We start from the raw sequence: 17,823 nt of genomic DNA on the forward strand, positions 1-17,823 counted from the left end.
AATGAAATTGCCCTGTTTTATCGATGTTACATCGCGATCATGACAATTGTTTATTACAACTGACCTGGATTGATGCGCCTAGTCATGGTACGGTCTTCTTAGGGTAAACCCTTTAAAATCTTAAATTTAGGAAATATTATTTCAAATTACACAGTATTGATATAAAATGATTCACTCTCCGACTCACTATCGTTTTAAAAAAATTAAGTGTAAGAAAAAGCATTGCTTATGCGATGTTTTTACAGGACAAGTGAATCGAACAACTCTGTTGAATTTTATTGATTTGTCAAAGGTTGAACATATTCAATTCGTTAAAGTGATTAGATCGGAGGTGTTTAAACGTTCAACTCACTTGTTCAATCCAAACGTAGCATAAAGTTAACAATTTTTAATGTTGTTTGAAAAATTTATTGAAATTGGTTGCATCCTAAGACCATTATTCTGTATGCTCCTTCACTCTTATCTCAACAATGTGGATCGCTACGATAACACAGACTCTAACGATTCTCTATCAATTCAATTTCATGAAGACGTCATTTATGTACACAAAATCTGCTGGACATGGGCCATCGAAATGACTGGCAAATTATGTCAACTCTCAGCAGTGACCCGGAGAATTATAAATTTAGTAGCTTCTCGCGAGTCATTTGATGTGCACCTTTTCGTATCTCTAGTGCCGAATTACTAAGCAATTTGTTAGTAAAATAAATAAACAAAAATGAAGATTTTGTGGTTACTGCTATTTAGTACAGTCTGCATCATTCTAATCCAAGATGTGCAATCAGCAAAAATTCTTGGAATATTCCCGACAATTGCTAAGTCGCATTATATAGTGGGATCATCCTTAATGAAGGCTTTGGCAAACAAAGGCCATGAGGTGATATTTTAATTTAAAATACAGGAACGGTATCATAATAAACGTATCCTTTCATTCAGGTAACTGTAATAAGTCCGTTTCCACAACAGAAGCCGTTAAAAAATTATCGAGATATCACAACGACTGAAATATGGCCAGTTTCTCAACGTGAGTAAAATTGCACTCGATAAATTGTTTGCTATATTTAAAAAATATTCAAAAACTTCAAATTCACACACCTTCGTATTTTCAGCAATCATGGCCAATCTATTGAGTGTCGCCAGCAAAGGAATAATACAGAGTATCACGGATGCATATGATTTTGGCCACCGTATTACGAATACCACATTGAACGACCCTGCAGTGAAATCACTAATCGACTCAAATGAAACCTTTGATTTGATTATTCTTGAGATATTCATGACCGATGCTATGTTAGGTGAGTAAATTTACAAAATCTTCCAATAGTCCCCCTAGTGGTAATATTCAGCCAAGAAACGAATCTTTGCAAATCGATGCCTTAGTTTTTGAATAGTTAGTGTGCAGTTAAGTGTTAAATAGGAGCATGAGCGAAAATCTCTTACATTTCGTAGCTACTACATTGTCCATGATCGTTTATTTGTAACATTTGCATTTTGATTGATTTTGTAAATCGTTTGTCAACCCTCCCCACAAACTCAATCATTTCCAGCTTACCACAGATAAACAAGATACTTAAGCCTATTTTACTGTTGTGGGATTAGATGCAGTAAATTGACCTTTCTGAGCGATTCACAGGCTCTTTACAAGATGAACAAAAATGCGAGTGTTACAAATATGTGATCATGGGCAGAACACTACTGTGATTGTCCACGGTTCATACAAATTTTTAAAACTTTATATTACCAAATGTCCACGCTGGGAGAGGGGGTATCTAAATCTGACCAAAACTGGTCAACGTGGTATATGGATAGCCACTTAGTCAATTTTCAAAGGAATTCATAAATGTTTGGAATTGGAAGGGTGTTTTTCGACTGGATGGGATGTACTGTTCGGAGGATGGCTTTCTCAGTCTGAAGTATCAAAACGATGGTTTAGTTACTTGCCCGACGTTTCGGCCGATGGGTTGTGGCCTTTTTCAAGGGTCATATAGTCTATCGTCTATCGTAAATTATTGGTTAACGTGGTTAACAATAATTTACGATAGACGATAGACTATACGACCCTTGAAAAAGGCCACAACCCATCGGCCGAAACGTCGGGCAAGTAACTAAACCATCGTTTTGATACTTCAGACTGAGAAAGCCATCCTCCGAAAAGGAATTCATAAAGAAATTCATAAATGGAATTCTCATTTTGGAAAGTATATCCGAAGACAAAGTGAAAAAATGGATTTCCGGAAATAAATTGGGGGATTCCATGGAATATTCATCTTCATATTCCTTCGAAAATTCAAAGATTAGAATAATAAGAAAATTTCGAAGTCAATACCTTTACGAATTCTTTTCGGAATATATTTTAAGAATTCTGCCAGTACAAGAAATCCCTTCGGAAACTCTAGGAATTTCCCTCAAGAATTCCTTCTGATTTTTAGATATTCTATCGAAAATTTTTTAGCAACTCTTCTTGGAATAACTTTAGACCCTCGGAGATTCATTTCTTTTATGACTTCCTAAAGAAACAACTAAAGGAATCCCTTCGGGAATTCTTCTAGGAATTTATTTGGGAATTACTTTGAAATTTATTAAAAAAGACTAATTTTGGGAAGAGTATACTTCACTGCTCTACAAACTCACTGTTGCGTTGTGGCGACGTCGTGGGGGGCGGAGTACCGGCGCGTTCTGCCGGAAGGGATGGGATCTAGCTTGACCGAACTTAGGAACCAGCTTTGCGATGTCGGTTTCAACTACCGACGGGCTTCACCGTGAGAAATTATGCTGTCACGGACTTGGGGAACTGTTTGGTGACGTACAGTGCCTTCTGGGAGGCGTTGCACCACGTGGGTGGTGCCACTTACCGATGTGATTATATCACCACGGTATTCACTTTTGTTCGTGAATTGGTTCACTAATCACACGCGAGACTAAAGCGTATACTTCAGCTGAGCGAGTCGTTGCTCTTTAACGTTTAGCTCCACTTCTCAAAAACGCGATTATGTGCGAGCCAAGCCCTTTAACTATTAGCACTTTAAAACTTGCAAAATTAACTTCGTCGAACTATTCTTCGCGCTATCCCAGGATCAAGAGAGCTTTCCTCCCTTGGGATGGGGCTTTTATAGCTCAGTGGGCGCTGGTCAGGTTGAGTCGTCCATTCGGTTCGTCCACCCCATCAAACGATCATTGGGTTCAGATCTTTGCGCGTTTCATTGTTTCGAGCAGTTGGATTTTGGTGTGGATTACAGTGGAGCAATATTGAGTCTATCTTCTTCATATGTTTCGTGAACGAATTCCGTTTATTTAGATTTGAAGAAATTAAAAAGAATTAGAAGAAATTAATCATTATATTGCATGAGGAAATTACTTTCAAATACATATCTATTTATTTTCAAATTAAAAGTTCATCAACATTTTGAAAATAAGTTTGAAAACTTTGGAAAAAGTTACAATGCCAAAAAGAAAAACCAAAAAATATCGGGAATGCAGTCGATGAGTCGATCCATCATCATATTTCTCGGATATTCTTAAGAATTCCTTAGAAATTTACTTCAGGAGTTGCTTCTAATCTATTCTCATACTTGCGTAGCCAATACTTGAAAGCATCATGGCAAATGAGGGTTTCTATACTCCGTCATTTTTCTATTCATACGGCCAGGCCAATTACGCAGTATGTACCGCAGAGATGACTCCTAGATACCGAGCGACTCCAGGAATACCTAAAGCCGCTCAATAGCTTGGAATCGAGGGGGAAGGAAGAAAGCGTGGACCTCCCGTATCAAACGCTTCCAAATAACATAGATTAGGTATAATATAAAATGTGTTTGTGTGTTCTTGTGTATGTGTTAAAGGGTGTATATGTGTATGTACGTGTATGTGTGCATGTATGTGTATATGTGAAAGTGTGTGTATATGTGTATGTGTGCCTTTCCTTTATGTGGGTTTTTGTTTAAATTTATTAACATTTTATCAAAGTCTTACTTCTTTTCCTCAATAATCCGTATAAACATGTTTGTGCAATAACATTAGATTGATCGGATTATTAGCAAGGTCATAGCCTTTATAAGAATCGATCACCTTTTGCTTGCACGAACATGTTCGCGTATCCAGCACTTTTTCATAATATTAACTACACTACACTAACTGCACTTTTGTTTCAATCGCGATCATTGCTCTAGTTCTACTGTTCTACTTTTCGTGCGAATCACCGCACAAAAGTAGAGCGCAAGAACCAACCGCACTGGACGACGGTAAAAACGAGACTCCGAAATTTACTTCAGCAGTTGCTTCGAAAATTTATTCAAAAGTTCGTTCAGAAATTTCACTCATTTTTTTCGTAAAAAATTCCCGGAGGAATTAATTCGGTTAGTCATCCAGAAGTTCTTTCAAGCATACCTTTAAAAAGATCCAGGGCTGTTACAACTGTCGCGGATTTCGCGATTTTCGCGTTTTTCGCGAATTTCGCGGATTTGTTGCGGATTTATCCTTCCAGTCGCGAAAATCGCGGTTTCGTCAAACATTGTCGCGAAAATCGCGGATTTATAATTGAGGGGTTAGAAGCAGAGGGGTGTAAGTGACAATTTTGTCAGAATTGAGTTGACTATAGCAAAAAAATCTCTGGCTTTGCGGCAATATGCTGATATACACTGGATTTTGTTTTTACACGATTTACACTTTCTTAATTTTTCGCCCATCCTAAATGCTTAACGCATATTAATAACCATGTGATTTTTCTTTGAATTATTTAGGATTTTTTTAAACATGTTGCAAAGATATTGGTGGCAAATTGAAGTCACACGAACAAAAATACGAGCGAAAAAAAATCGTGTAAATACAAAATCCTGTGTAGTTTGTAAGATGTTTATAAAAAATGTGAAAATTCACAGAAAACTAGTAAATTTTTGAACCTCCATACATTTTGTATGGAACCAAAAAATATTGAAAAACTTTGCACCCATTTATCTCAAAACTAAGTTTTTGTCACTTACACCCCTTTGCGTTTGACCCCCTCAATTACATTCTCGCGAAAATCGCGATTTCCTCAATTTAATTTTAGGAAAAATTCAACATGTCAATTATTTGGGCATTTGCAATATAAGCAATCCTTCAAAGATCCAAACACATGGTATTCGAATAACCCTTCAATAGTCGTATGGATGTTGGTTTAAGTGGATGCATAGAAAGTCTGTCGAATTGCCAGATCGATCATACTGCATTTAAAGATACCCGAAATGCCGAGAACTATTTATTTTATTGCTTGGAACATTTGTGCCACTTATTCCGGAATTACAATTATGATTACTTGCGCTGCATAGAGGGTCGACGATAAAGTCGGATCAAACGCATTAATATTCACACCTGCAACTGCCGGGACGGAACTGATAGCTGATCGAACTGTCTTTATTTATGTGTTTTTGATTTGTAATATTAGGTTCAACACAAATGAGGAAAGAAATCAGAAGGATTCCTTTCGCGAGCCAACCTTTAGTCCTGCCAATAGCAATTTAAATTAAGAGGAAAGCCGGGCCAGAAGGGCCGCCTTGTGAGCCAACCAAGGGCTTCGCCAGTTATTTTGAATTAAAATTGCCACATAAAAATTATTGTAAGGATAAAATTTGGCAGAGAAAAAACACAAAAACACTAATAAAATAGACAAAAATTGTGATGATAGGGTTCCCACGGTTCCGGCTTTTCCGTGAGGACTGGAATCCAGGGGTTCCTGCCGCTCCTAGGGTGGTGGGAATCTGGTTCATCTGCATCCTCGAGTGTCTCGCAGTTATCTTTTTTTGCGCGCTGTTCTCCGGTGGTGTGTTAGCTTGCTGCTAAAGGATTGAGGTCTAGATTGGGATGGTTGGGGCGATATTCAGAAATCCGAATTCGGTTGAACGATAAATAGGTTTTTTATTGCCCAACCATCAGTTGCCTCCAGTTTTGTACCGTGCTTAATGACTCCCACTATTACAGGCATCTCATTCAAACAATTCAGTATTCGTCCTTTGTTTTATTATGTATTCCAATCACTTTTTGGTAGGCTATTTTTTTCAGTTCCATGCGTTTTTGTTCCATTACCTGTGCTTCAAAATTCCTCGCTGTTCTCATATCCATTGAGAGTTTATTCGTGATTACCCAGTTGCAACAAACTGTCTGATTGAACTTGAACCTTGAGACTCCAAAAGAAGCCTACGATGGATAGCACATACGGCATTGTAATGATCACTATAGATGACTAATCGCTAGATCCTGACAAGTCCCTCCTTCGTTTGGAAGATTACTCACTTACGAACTAGTTTGCACATGTGGTGGCAGAATCTAACTAGGGTTACTGCTCCTGGACTTCATCTCATAGCTCCGATATTGGTCTCACGAAAAACAAAGCAATGAAAAGGTATTTTGTTTGTTTATTATTTTTGTGATTTTTTTCAGCAGTGAGCATGCATGTTAGCAAAAAGAAGCGACGAAATTGGTGCGGAATTTCTTTGTTTCGCTATGAGATGAATATATGTACAGTGAGATTGAAAACGGAACAGTTCCCCTATTTCCGTTTACCCAGCTTCACGGCGATATAGATTCATTAACTCTTACATACTCAGTCAATCCTGGGCCAATTGCTAAAAGGCGCACTGAAGTTTAGTACCCTCAGGTCCACATTAAATTGCAAAACGCCATCGTGTACGCGACCTACCATGAAGCCTACGGCCTCTTTTGGGATCTCTAGTGCATCTTATCTTCGCTTGATGCTCTTCCTGCAAATGAACAACGTGTTGAGTCTGCCGTGTTGTATAAGCATAGCAATACCCATCCATTATCTCATACGTAGTGGTAATGACATCATTTTTCAAATCGTTAACATTATCCGAGTTTTTAAAAATTCGCAGGCCTTAGAACCGTGCCTGTCCACCTCTGGTATCATTTCGCCTGAGTGCTTTTTAATCAGGCTTTGTTCTGGCTTCTGCTTGCTTTTAAAGAAATTGGTCTTTATATTTCCTAACTGGCGGATTGATGGAAGTATACAATGCAATGACTGATCAATAAACAGCCTGACGGATAATTTATGCGTACATGCCCTTGTAAAACGATGGTAGAAGAAGAAAACTATATAGCGTACTAAAAAGTATAATTCAAATACATATAGCCCTTGATCTAACTGGTATTTACCTATGACAACAGACTGCCATCTGCCCAACCAACTTATAACGAAATGCTTCGATACAACATCGAAAATGGAGAGTTTCCCAGAAACATTAAAAATTGAATTTACGTATTGCTAAGGAGCATTTTACTGGAGGTTGTAGGGTGAATTTATTTTTCAAAGGTAAAAGAAACGAAATTTGCTCAAACTCCCACTTCAGAGAAATGCTAATAACTTAGCTGCAAACTTTAATCTTCTCCTGTTTTCGCAACAATTCGTATTAAATTAACTCGTCTGAAAGAGTATTATAGTTCTTCATCGTAAGTTGTGCCGTCCAACTGCAATTCATTTTTAGATGTTTGCATACATTTTTGCATATAAACTTTCAACGAGTTTAGCACCCCAAACGTTGACCGATTTGGCTGAAATTTTGTCCAGAGCATCAGGGCATCAAATAGAACTGAATAAGAGGGCGGCCCATCAAAAAAATTGAAAAAAGTTTTTCCCATACTAATTTGAGCCACCCATATTGAGTCAAGTTTAGTAATTCGGTTTTAGTCTATTCGTGAATAAAAGTTGTTAACTTATGACATCACCTATGCCTCATGTTTTGGGATAAACAAATTGTTACTGTAATTGTTCATTTATTCATAACAAACGTTATTATATGCTTCATATCGGTCAAAGAGAGCATCAAATTGATAATCAATTTCGAAAGAATCCTGCGTGTCTCGGCAGGACTCGAGAACGATATTGTTTGTTTGAGATTCTTTATTGGAAATACAAAAAATAAATAAATTAGGTACCCAAATCAATACCATTCGAAAAATAAAGAATTGATGCGCAAAGTGTTTTATTTCATTTGTGATTTTTTCAGTAATGAGCGAGCACGTGATAATACAATAAAGCATAACACAAAGGCCGACGGATGTCCTTCAGCTTAGTTGGTTGACCTTTGTCTGTGCATAGGGTCTTAGTGATACCAAATGATACCAAGATTAGAATGCGTTTGCAGTATATGTTCTTGGTCTTCCGAGAAATCCCTAGAGTTACACGTGAAACCAAAAATCGGCCAGTCTGTTTTGAATATGGTCAAAGGTTCCCAAACTTTTGGATGTGCGACTCACCATATTTCTTGCGACCCACCGACCACGACACAGATACCAAATGCGTTGATTTTTGGACATTGGATAAAAATGAGTTCGCGTTAGATTGAACGAATCATAAAAAATTGCTTCATACCCCATAATTATATTTGTCTCCATCTGGTAAATTTTTTGCCTTTCTCGTATACTAAGTATACGGAAAGACTATAGCATGGGCTACACCAGCTTTTAGATTAGGATCTAAGTAACGTTTGAATGGTTAAAGAACAACAAACGTTACGATGTTCAAGACCTTTTATTACACGTTATTTGGTAATTCTATACTAGTATTCTATTTAAGTCCATCTGAATCTAAACCCAAATCTAATCCAAATCAAACTAAATCCCAAACTCAATTTGAATCCAATTCAAATCTAATAAAATCTTAATCCAATCCAAACACATGCTTTTTTTTATCCTTTATTTATTTAGTAGGCACTCTGTGTTCGACGACCGCTATGTGCTGAGATCTACTGTGTATTCTCGTCGCTTAGAATCCACACAGAATCTATTTTAGATTACCTATTTCCATATCATCGTCCGTTCGTTCGTCCATATCGTGAGTCCATGTATATGCTTTTGTTCCGTTTGCTGCGTATCGAGTCCGTTGGAGGTATGTCTCCGAAAAAGGGTCAGTTTGTCGTCGCCGTCAGGTAGCTGTGTTGACAGACGCGTTCCCATTACGCCGTACTGCTGCTGCACTTGGCGATTGACGAGGTTGATGGGGCGGAATCGAACCTATGATCATCCGCTTATAAAGCGGACGTGTAGCCGATTAAGCCACGGACCCCCCAAAATACTATGCTAATCCAGTTTAAATCCAATTCAAATCCAACCCAAATCCAATCCTAATCAAATCAGTCCAATTCAAAATCAATCAAATCTAACCAAATTCAAATCCAAATCTAATTCAAATCCAATGAAAATCCAATCAAAATCCAATCAAAATTTAATAATTAAAATCCATTCCAAATTCAATCCAAATCCAATTCTTATCCAAATCCAATTCAAATCAAATCCAAATCCAATGCTAATAAAATCCATATCCAATCAAAATCAAATCCAAATCTAATTCTAATCCAATCCAAATCTTATTCATATTCCAACTCCAATTATAACCCAATCCAAATTGAATTCAAAACCAATCAAAATCAAATCCAAATCTTATTCAAATCCAATTTATATCCAAATCCAATCCTAATCAAATTCAAATCCAATCAAAATCAAATCCAAATCCAATCGAGTGGTGGAATTAAATGAACTGTACAAGCTCGTCTTATGACAAGTAAAGACATTCCACTAAAAGCTCAAAATAATTTTCTTACCAAATCCCATAGAAATCCAATCCACATCCAATTCAAATAGAATAAAAAAAAGATTAATTCACCTAGTGTTGATGGTATCTTTCTCGCGCATTATGAAAATGAGCAAAACACATAAGAGAGGTCATAATTGCACTTTAAGGAGGGTTGATTTTACTATTTTCATCAATTTATATCTATTTGCGGTCATTTGAATACATTGCAATAGATTTTTTTAATTTTATTTTGTTTTTTTTCGTTATCTTGTCAAAAAAATACAATATCTTGTCCAAAACTCCCGAACGCAATGGCCGATTGTTGCGAGCAAATCGGATGATGTTATGTACTCAAAAGTATGTCTCACATACTTGTCCACTCACACATACAGACATCACCTCAATTCGAGTCTTCTATCAAAAGTTCAGTTTTGGAGCGGTCATATAGCCTACGAGAAAGGCAAAAAATTGATTAGATTGAGACAAATATAATTATGGACTATAAAGCAATTTATTATGAATCGTTCAATCTAAAAATCAAGACATTTGGCATTTGGTACCTGGTTGCAAGCAATATGGGATTCTGCTAGGTGGGTGTATATCCAAAACTTTGGAACCTCTGATCTATACGAAAAAAATGATTATTTACTGTCGCCCCAAATCATCTATTAATCACCCATTATTGTACTCTTTACCTTGCTAGTCCACACTAATTGTACACTGAACGTAAAGGATATATGATCAATGATCATTCAAAAAAAGAACTTTTTCTTTGATGTCGACAGATCCACAGTATGTATTCGATTTAGCTCCGCGAAACTGAGTTGATGCCAATGTGTTCATTGCATGTCTGTGTGTGTGCAATAAAATCTGTTATTTTTTTGGCACTTGCCATTAATCGATTGACTCTGCAAAAGTTGATCTGACGAAGAATCCTGTCCCACTTCATTCCTAATCAAAAGTGGCCATATTAGACTATGGGCTCAAATACTTTTTCTAACACTCCAACACGAGCGAGCCCGCATGAGCACTCCAGGTCCGCCCCAGAAAACGCACCATTACCGCCATATAGATTAATCAGGATTTTTGACGTCTTTCGGTAAGATATAGCTTCAAATTTGGGACTGCACGAAAAGTGGTCAGGAAATAAAAGCTCCGCCGTTTTCAAACGGATTCTGGTGATTTTGGTATAAATAGATCAGTAAACTCTCTAAGATTTCATAAACTATTGTAAACAATTGATTCAATGATTTTACTATTGAAAATTCAATTCCATCAGGTAGGTTGAAATTTCACATTTTCAGTAAATTGCCTACATTTCGGCTATTACCCATCCGGCATGACCATGCACAATTTGTCGATGGTCGAGTTTCGAACCCACTATCGCATTAAGGCTCCCCCAGACCTAAGCGATTTCATCGCCGCGACGGCGACAACTAGTCGCCGCGATTCTATCGTTGGTCGCTGCAGGCAATGTCATTTACGCTTCCATACCAACGACGGCAGAATCGTGTCGCCAGCGATAGAATCGTCGCGACCGTCGCGTCGCGGTGTTTGGGGATCCTTATACGTAATTCTACGTTCAACGGTCGTGTCTATGATACAACCTTCTTCCTTTTATTCATCTTTCAGACTGGCTAATACTCAATTGATCCATCTAGCCATTGTATTCTTCGTAGCTAATTTTGCGCGTAATGATGACATGGCATGATAAATATTTTTTAGAAAAACAGTACTGATTACTTTTTCAAATTATGGTTTTGATAACCACTTCCGATATCAATCACCTCAGTGCTTTGAAATTGTCTTACTGGCATAGATTGGCAGTGGCGAAAAAATACGAATCTATAGTTATCTTCTCATCATATTCTTCTTCTTCTTATCGGCATTGCATCTCACACTGGGACATGTGCCTCATAGATTAGTGTCATTCACACCCAAAAAAAATCTGACAATTATTGTATAAAATCTGCATATATATCTGTATGCTTAATACAAATATTGTATTAATAATACAAATCTGTACAAAATTGTATTAAATCTTCCGTAATTTATATGCCCATATTATTACAGTTTCTGTAAGGTTCTTATGCAGAACTGTATTAAAATCTGCCATCCGCTGGTTGGGTGCACTTCCACAGTTATTAACTGCGAGGTTTCTAAGCCAAGTTACCATTTTTGCATTCGTATATCATGAGGCTAACACGATGATACTTTTATACTCAGGTTTGTTTAGTTTTAATTCTTAGTAACAAATATTCACATTATATTTCGAGTGGAAAAGTAGTAGGAATGCAACTAAAAGCACCTGTTACGAAATTTCACGAGATTCAGCTGTTCGGAGCAGGAATGTATGTAAACAACCGTAAAGTTATGTAGAGTCTAGCGCATTTGTACGACCTCATGCAGTATGGAGGAAAAATTCGAAGAGCGGGAAATGTTTGACAGCCAAATAACTGGAAAATAATTTTGTTTTTGGGAGTGATTTCAAAATATCCCTCTACTCGCTTGAGCGCAGAAAAGCGGCTCTATCCGCAGCACCCAGGGTCAGCGCCCTCACCGAAAATTTGGAGGTCGGATAACGAAATCATTCAAAAAGATCTCTTACCTACTGGTATCTGGTTGGCTATAGCTTCGATACACATATGCCTGGCGTATTATAGAACTCTATAACAGTCGGTCTTGGGCGATGTTTCTAGTTTCGAACGTTTAGGGTCCTCATGTCCAATTCCACCGCGTGAGCCAGCGTGTTCGTGGCTTTTCCACGAAGTCGCCGGCCCCTATCCGGCTCTCTGTTGAATGATTTCGCATTTTTCTTCCGACATTCGATTAAGTGATCAGCCTCTGAAGTCTGCTGTATTTATACGATTCACAATATTCTTATTTGTATACTTGTGATTTATGTGTCTGTGCACACACACCATTTTCTAGTTTTCTCCGAGTATGGTCCGCAGCACTTTTCGCCTGAAAACCCTGAAGTTCTCCGGTCCCCTTTTTAACGTTCATGCTTCATGCCCTAAAGGCCACTGGTAGAATCAGAATTTTATATAGAGCAAATTTCGTTTCAGTCTTGTTGCGGGACCTAAGCTGGTTACGAAACCCGTAGAAGGTATTATTCGCATCAATATGTCTTTTACTTCACGGGGACGTCCAAAAGGCCAAAAAGGTCTCTTTATAATTTAATTTTCTCGCCCAAAGATCAATTAAAGAAACCGGCGGATTGAGGGCCAATTTGGTCAATGACATTAGGTGAATGTCAGAGTAGACACGTCTACGCGACATCACGCGAAAATTGCACGCAAAGGAAAAAATCAATAATTAGGAGCGCCAATGGAGTCAGAGACGTTGGGCATAAGGACGTCAGGCATAATGGACGTTAGGCATAACGGACGTTAGGCATAATGTACGTTAGGCATAATGTACGTTAGGCATAATGTACGTTAGGCATAATGGACGTTAGGCATAATGGACGTTTGGCATAATTCTGCCTTCTTTATGTCATGGGTTGTTCTTTTGGCATTTTATGCCTAATCAAATCGTCATGCCGTAAAATCGTATGGACGCTTCGCTTCTAATCGCATTTTGCGTCTACTATGGCTGCACCCTTAATGTCATGACGTTCGTTATGTGCGTTTGTGCCACTTTGTAATTTCTCTCTCACGTCCTACGCAATATTTAGAAAAATGATGTGATTGACAAAGTTATATGATTCTTCAAGCGTTTTCATTTTTTTTTTGTGTGTATTTTTATAAACATCGTATTTTTGCCACAAATTTTGATCCCATAGACCGATCTGGCCCATTTTCGATAGAAAACAATGGGACAAGGATCTCTGTCGAATGGAATGATGCGAGAAATTGGTTTAGGTTAGTGGCAAAACATGATACATCACCACAATTCGTATAGCAGAGTCGATTGCCGTAGGGTTCCATTCCCGAAACGATTTCCGATTCCGGATGCGCATTTAGTTTCGAATTTTCCGGTAAATTATTATGTTAAAGTATTGATCAATTTTGGAGACGACTGTGATCGGTTAAAGTATTTGGAAATCCTTTTCTTATTTTGCAAATTTGATGAGGGAGTATCAATAATACTTTGACTAACATCTTCTCACTGTTCCCATAATGAAACTTCTATTTAATAGTATATTTGGCTTTCAAAGTAGATTACTTCCCATATTATAAAAATAATTAAGTTTTAACTGTAGCTGTTACAGTATTGTACGGTTTAACTCTAATGCGCGTTCAAGGGAGGCGAATCAAAGCAAAGTTTCATCGGGTTTATTTATTTAGTAGCCAATCATTACGGGCTTACTAAAAATACATTACGGGAAATAAAATCGAGTATTTGATGAAATTTCTCAATAGCAAGAATAAAGTTATTTAATTCTGCAGAGCGACAAATTTTCTCCAGATCGCCGATATTTAAGTAAGGGGAGTGACGGCTTTGGTAGATTTATTGTCAGAGGCTTATTTTTAAGGCTTTCAATACTTTTTAATTTAAACCCCCATACGTGTTCCAAACAGACTCATGTTCCGAAAATCGTTTTGTTTGAGATATTGCTACAAAAATTAACATATTTTAGGTCTTTATTATGAGGTCACATAACAGTCTAATAAAAAAACTAGCCAAATTATGCAATTTTATGCGTTTCTGGTGCTGCTCGGAATTTCAAACAAAGTTTGTCAGAAAGATTCATTTAATATTGATTTAATATAGTTATGATTTGTAAGGTACGATCATAAAACGCTCGTCTGAACGTATTTTTCGCTTTTAAAAAACATTTACTTATATACTTCAAATCAGTACTGAATTTCATTTGAATAAGAGTGTCACGCGATGTTTACTATACCACCCTTTCAATATCTACAGAAACAAGCGAAGATGAAGATGCTACAAAATCTCAAAAATCTTTGTCCGTGACAGGGCATGAAAGTGCAATATTTGCTTTATTTTTGTGTTTATTACCATTTTCAACTCGGTAAATTAAAGGAACATGATTAATTAATCGACTAGTCACTATTCTTTGCATGTAACTATTGAAATAATTAAGAAATTTTAATTTAAAAAAAGCACTACATTCTTTCTTGCCTTTCATGCGAAATTGATCAAAGTACCTGAATCTTTATTTGGTCGTTGAAATAGGCGCTTTTCTCTGTCTATGACGATCACGACCTTTTCCAGTACTGCTTCAAATGCAAAGTTGATTCCCGGGAAAAATGGAACCCTATTGCCGATTATTCAAGTATCGATGGGCGTGAGATTTACATACCGGCCTCCCGACCCGGACGTCTATGGTGCAGACTGGGTGCGAACCATTTTACTTTATTTTCAATTAAAAATCATCATTCATAATGCAGCGTACACACCAGTCAAGCAGTTTGACGAACATTGACTCCGCCCCCAAGAAAACCCTTTGATTGCTTTGTTTGAACGTGTGAAGTTGTTCGAACAACATTTGACAGTTGGCTCGGTTGGAAAATATTAAAACGCTTTAAACGATTTGATTTTGGTTTGAGTTTCGGGGCGGAGTCAAGGATCGCGAACATGTTTGAGCATTTGTAGTGAAGTTGCACAACCCTCATATATTTTTGATGAAGGTCGAATAAATTAATTGTTCGTGCCGCTGTTGGTGGATGGATGTTTGAAAACGAGAGGTGGAGCTCGTTGGTCAAACTGCTTGACCGTGTGACGTTCCATAAGGCAACATATTGAAATCATTTTGCGCTTCAGTGTATAAGGCTCCGGTCCTCCTATACAAAGTTCGTGTTTGGGGTAAACATCTAGCCTTCGCAGCTTTGTGTACGAGAAAGATAAAATGGAAATTAATCCAGAGATTCGCAATGATGTTTTTCAGCACTGCGCATGGGTCTTAACTGAGACGGACCGGCAAGTCAGCTTTTTCCTTGTTTGACACTTGTTCTTCTTTTTATCACAGTTGATTATCGAGTTTCAACTGTTTCTTGACTGTTTTACCTGCCCGGGTGATTCTTCTGAGCACAATAAAAGTGTATACAATCACGAATTAGTAAATTCATTTCATAAGCATTTTATACCGGGAACAAAAACAAGTTTCTAACTGATTATTAATAAGCTAAACGGATGATTTGGAATACTGTTTATGAAAAGTCTTCGTAAAACAAAATTCATGCGAATATTTTATTTGGGATAAATATTTCAACAAAGTTGGTTGCACCTGACAGTTCATGACAGCAGACTGGCAGCAGCTGAAGTTACATTTTTCCTCTTTGCAAGTCCCGTCCCAGGTCTTAACTATCCAGCCGTATGAATTCAAAATATGTACATCCAAATCCTTTTATCTACAGTTAGGTAGTATTGTAAAATTCGGATCAGTGCAAATTTCAAATTTGTATTGGGAAATGGCACGACATTTACATATATGCATATGAACAATAAAGGGATATTTGTTGGCTTTCGTTGATTTTCATGTCCGAAAACAAAAAAACAATAAGTGTTATAAAAGAAATGGTATCTCCTTGTCATCGATGTTTGCCTAAACCAAATTTTCATACAAAGAAGCTTATTCCAACATGAATGCTTATCATGTCATAAAGGACAAATCTTGCCGCAGTTTTGTCTAGTGTTTCGAAAATGAAATTGCTCTGTTTTATCGATGTTGCATCACGATCATGACAATTATTTATTATTTACAACTGACCTGGATTGATGCGCCTAGTCATGGTACGGTCTTCTTAGGGTAAACACTTTCAAATCTTAAATTTAGGAAATATTATTTCAAATTACACCCAGGTTTTTTTACGCGGTTTGGTTTTAGTCGTTTAAGACCTGCAGCGTCAATGAAACAATGAGTTAACCCCACGAGACAATTCAGAAAAAATCAAAAAAAATTCAGGGGGTATTTAAAAAGCTGTGAAAGTTCAGGTTAACCGAGGCATTAATGATTTCCAACCGTGTAAAAAAACCTGGGTGTACACAGTATTGATATAAAATGATTCACTCTCCGACTCACTATCGTTTTAAAAAATTATGTGTAAGAAAAAGCATTGCTCATGCGATGTTTTGACAGGACAAGTGAATCGAACAACTCTGTTGAATTTTATTGATTTGTCAAAGGTTGAACATATTCAATTTTCTTCTCGTTGAAGTGATTAGATCGGAGGTGTTTAAACGTTCAACTCACTTGTTCAATCAAAACTTAGCATAAAGTTAACAATTTTTAATGTTGTTTGAAAAATTTATTGAAATTTGTTGCATCCTAAGACCATTATTCTGTATGCTCCTTCACTCTTATCTCAACAATGTGAATCGCTACGATAACACAGACTCTAACGATTCTCTATCAATTCAATTTCACGATGACGTCATTTATGTACACAAAATCTGCTGGACATGGGCCATCGAAATGACTGGCAAATTATGTCAACTCTCAGCTGTGACCCGGGAATTATAATTTAGTAGCTCTCGCGAGTCATTTGATGTGCACCTTTCGTATCTCTAGTGCCGAATTACATAAGCAATTTGTTAAAAAAATAAAAACAAAATGAAGATTTTGTGGTTACTGCTATTTAGTACAGTCTGCATCATTCTAATCCAAGATGTGCAATCAGCAAAAATTCTTGAATATTCCTGACAATTGCTAAGCGCATTATATAGTGGGATCATCTCAATGAAGGCTTTGGCAAACAAAGGCCATGAGGTGATATTTAATTTAAAATACAGGAACGGTATCATAATAAACGTATCCTTTCATTCAGGTAACTGTAATAAGTCCGTTTCACAACAGAAGCCGTTAACAAATTATCGAGATATCACAACGACTGAAATATGGCCAGTTTCTCAACGTGAGTAAAATTGCACTCGATAAATTGTTTGCTATATTTAAAAAATATTCAAAAACTTCAAATTCACACACCTTTCGTATTATAGCAATCATGGCCAATCTATTGAGTGTCGCCAGCAAAGGAATAATACAGAGTATCACGGATGCATATGATTTTGGCCACCGTATTACGAATACCACGTTGAACGACCCTGCCGTGAAATCACTAATCGACTCAAATGAAACCTTTGATTTGATTATTCTTGAGATATTCATGACCGATGCTATGTTAGGTGAGTAGATTTACAAAAGCTTCTAGTGGTCCCCTAGTGGTAATATTTAGCCAAGAAACGAATCTTCGCTAATCGAAGAACTATTCTCGCCATAGTTTTTGAATAGAAAGAGGTGTGCAGTGAAGTGTTAAATAGGAACATGAGCAAAATTCTCTTACATTTCGTAGCCA

At 37.2% G+C, this 17,823-nt stretch overlaps 1 protein-coding gene across 2 annotated transcripts in view; it reads left to right on the forward strand.

Moving 5' to 3' along the window:
- Window positions 1–467: 467 nt before the first annotated feature.
- Window positions 468–17,823, forward strand: part of LOC134211336 (UDP-glycosyltransferase UGT5-like) — a 22,393-nt gene continuing 5,037 nt past the window's right edge. Inside the window, exons 1-3 of one of the 2 annotated variants that reach the window (XM_062688107.1) lie at window positions 468–877; window positions 937–1,024; window positions 1,110–1,295. In XM_062688107.1, the coding sequence (XP_062544091.1) occupies window positions 719–877; window positions 937–1,024; window positions 1,110–1,295 (433 nt within the window). In that variant the 5' untranslated portion in view covers window positions 468–718. Of the gene's footprint in view, window positions 878–936; window positions 1,025–1,109; window positions 1,296–17,197; window positions 17,238–17,295; window positions 17,383–17,467; window positions 17,654–17,823 lie in introns of those variants that run through there. The other variant, XM_062688106.1, reaches the window with a different exon arrangement.

Source organism: Armigeres subalbatus, chromosome 2 (assembly GCF_024139115.2).
Source record: "Armigeres subalbatus isolate Guangzhou_Male chromosome 2, GZ_Asu_2, whole genome shotgun sequence".
NCBI lineage: Eukaryota > Metazoa > Arthropoda > Insecta > Diptera > Culicidae > Armigeres > Armigeres subalbatus.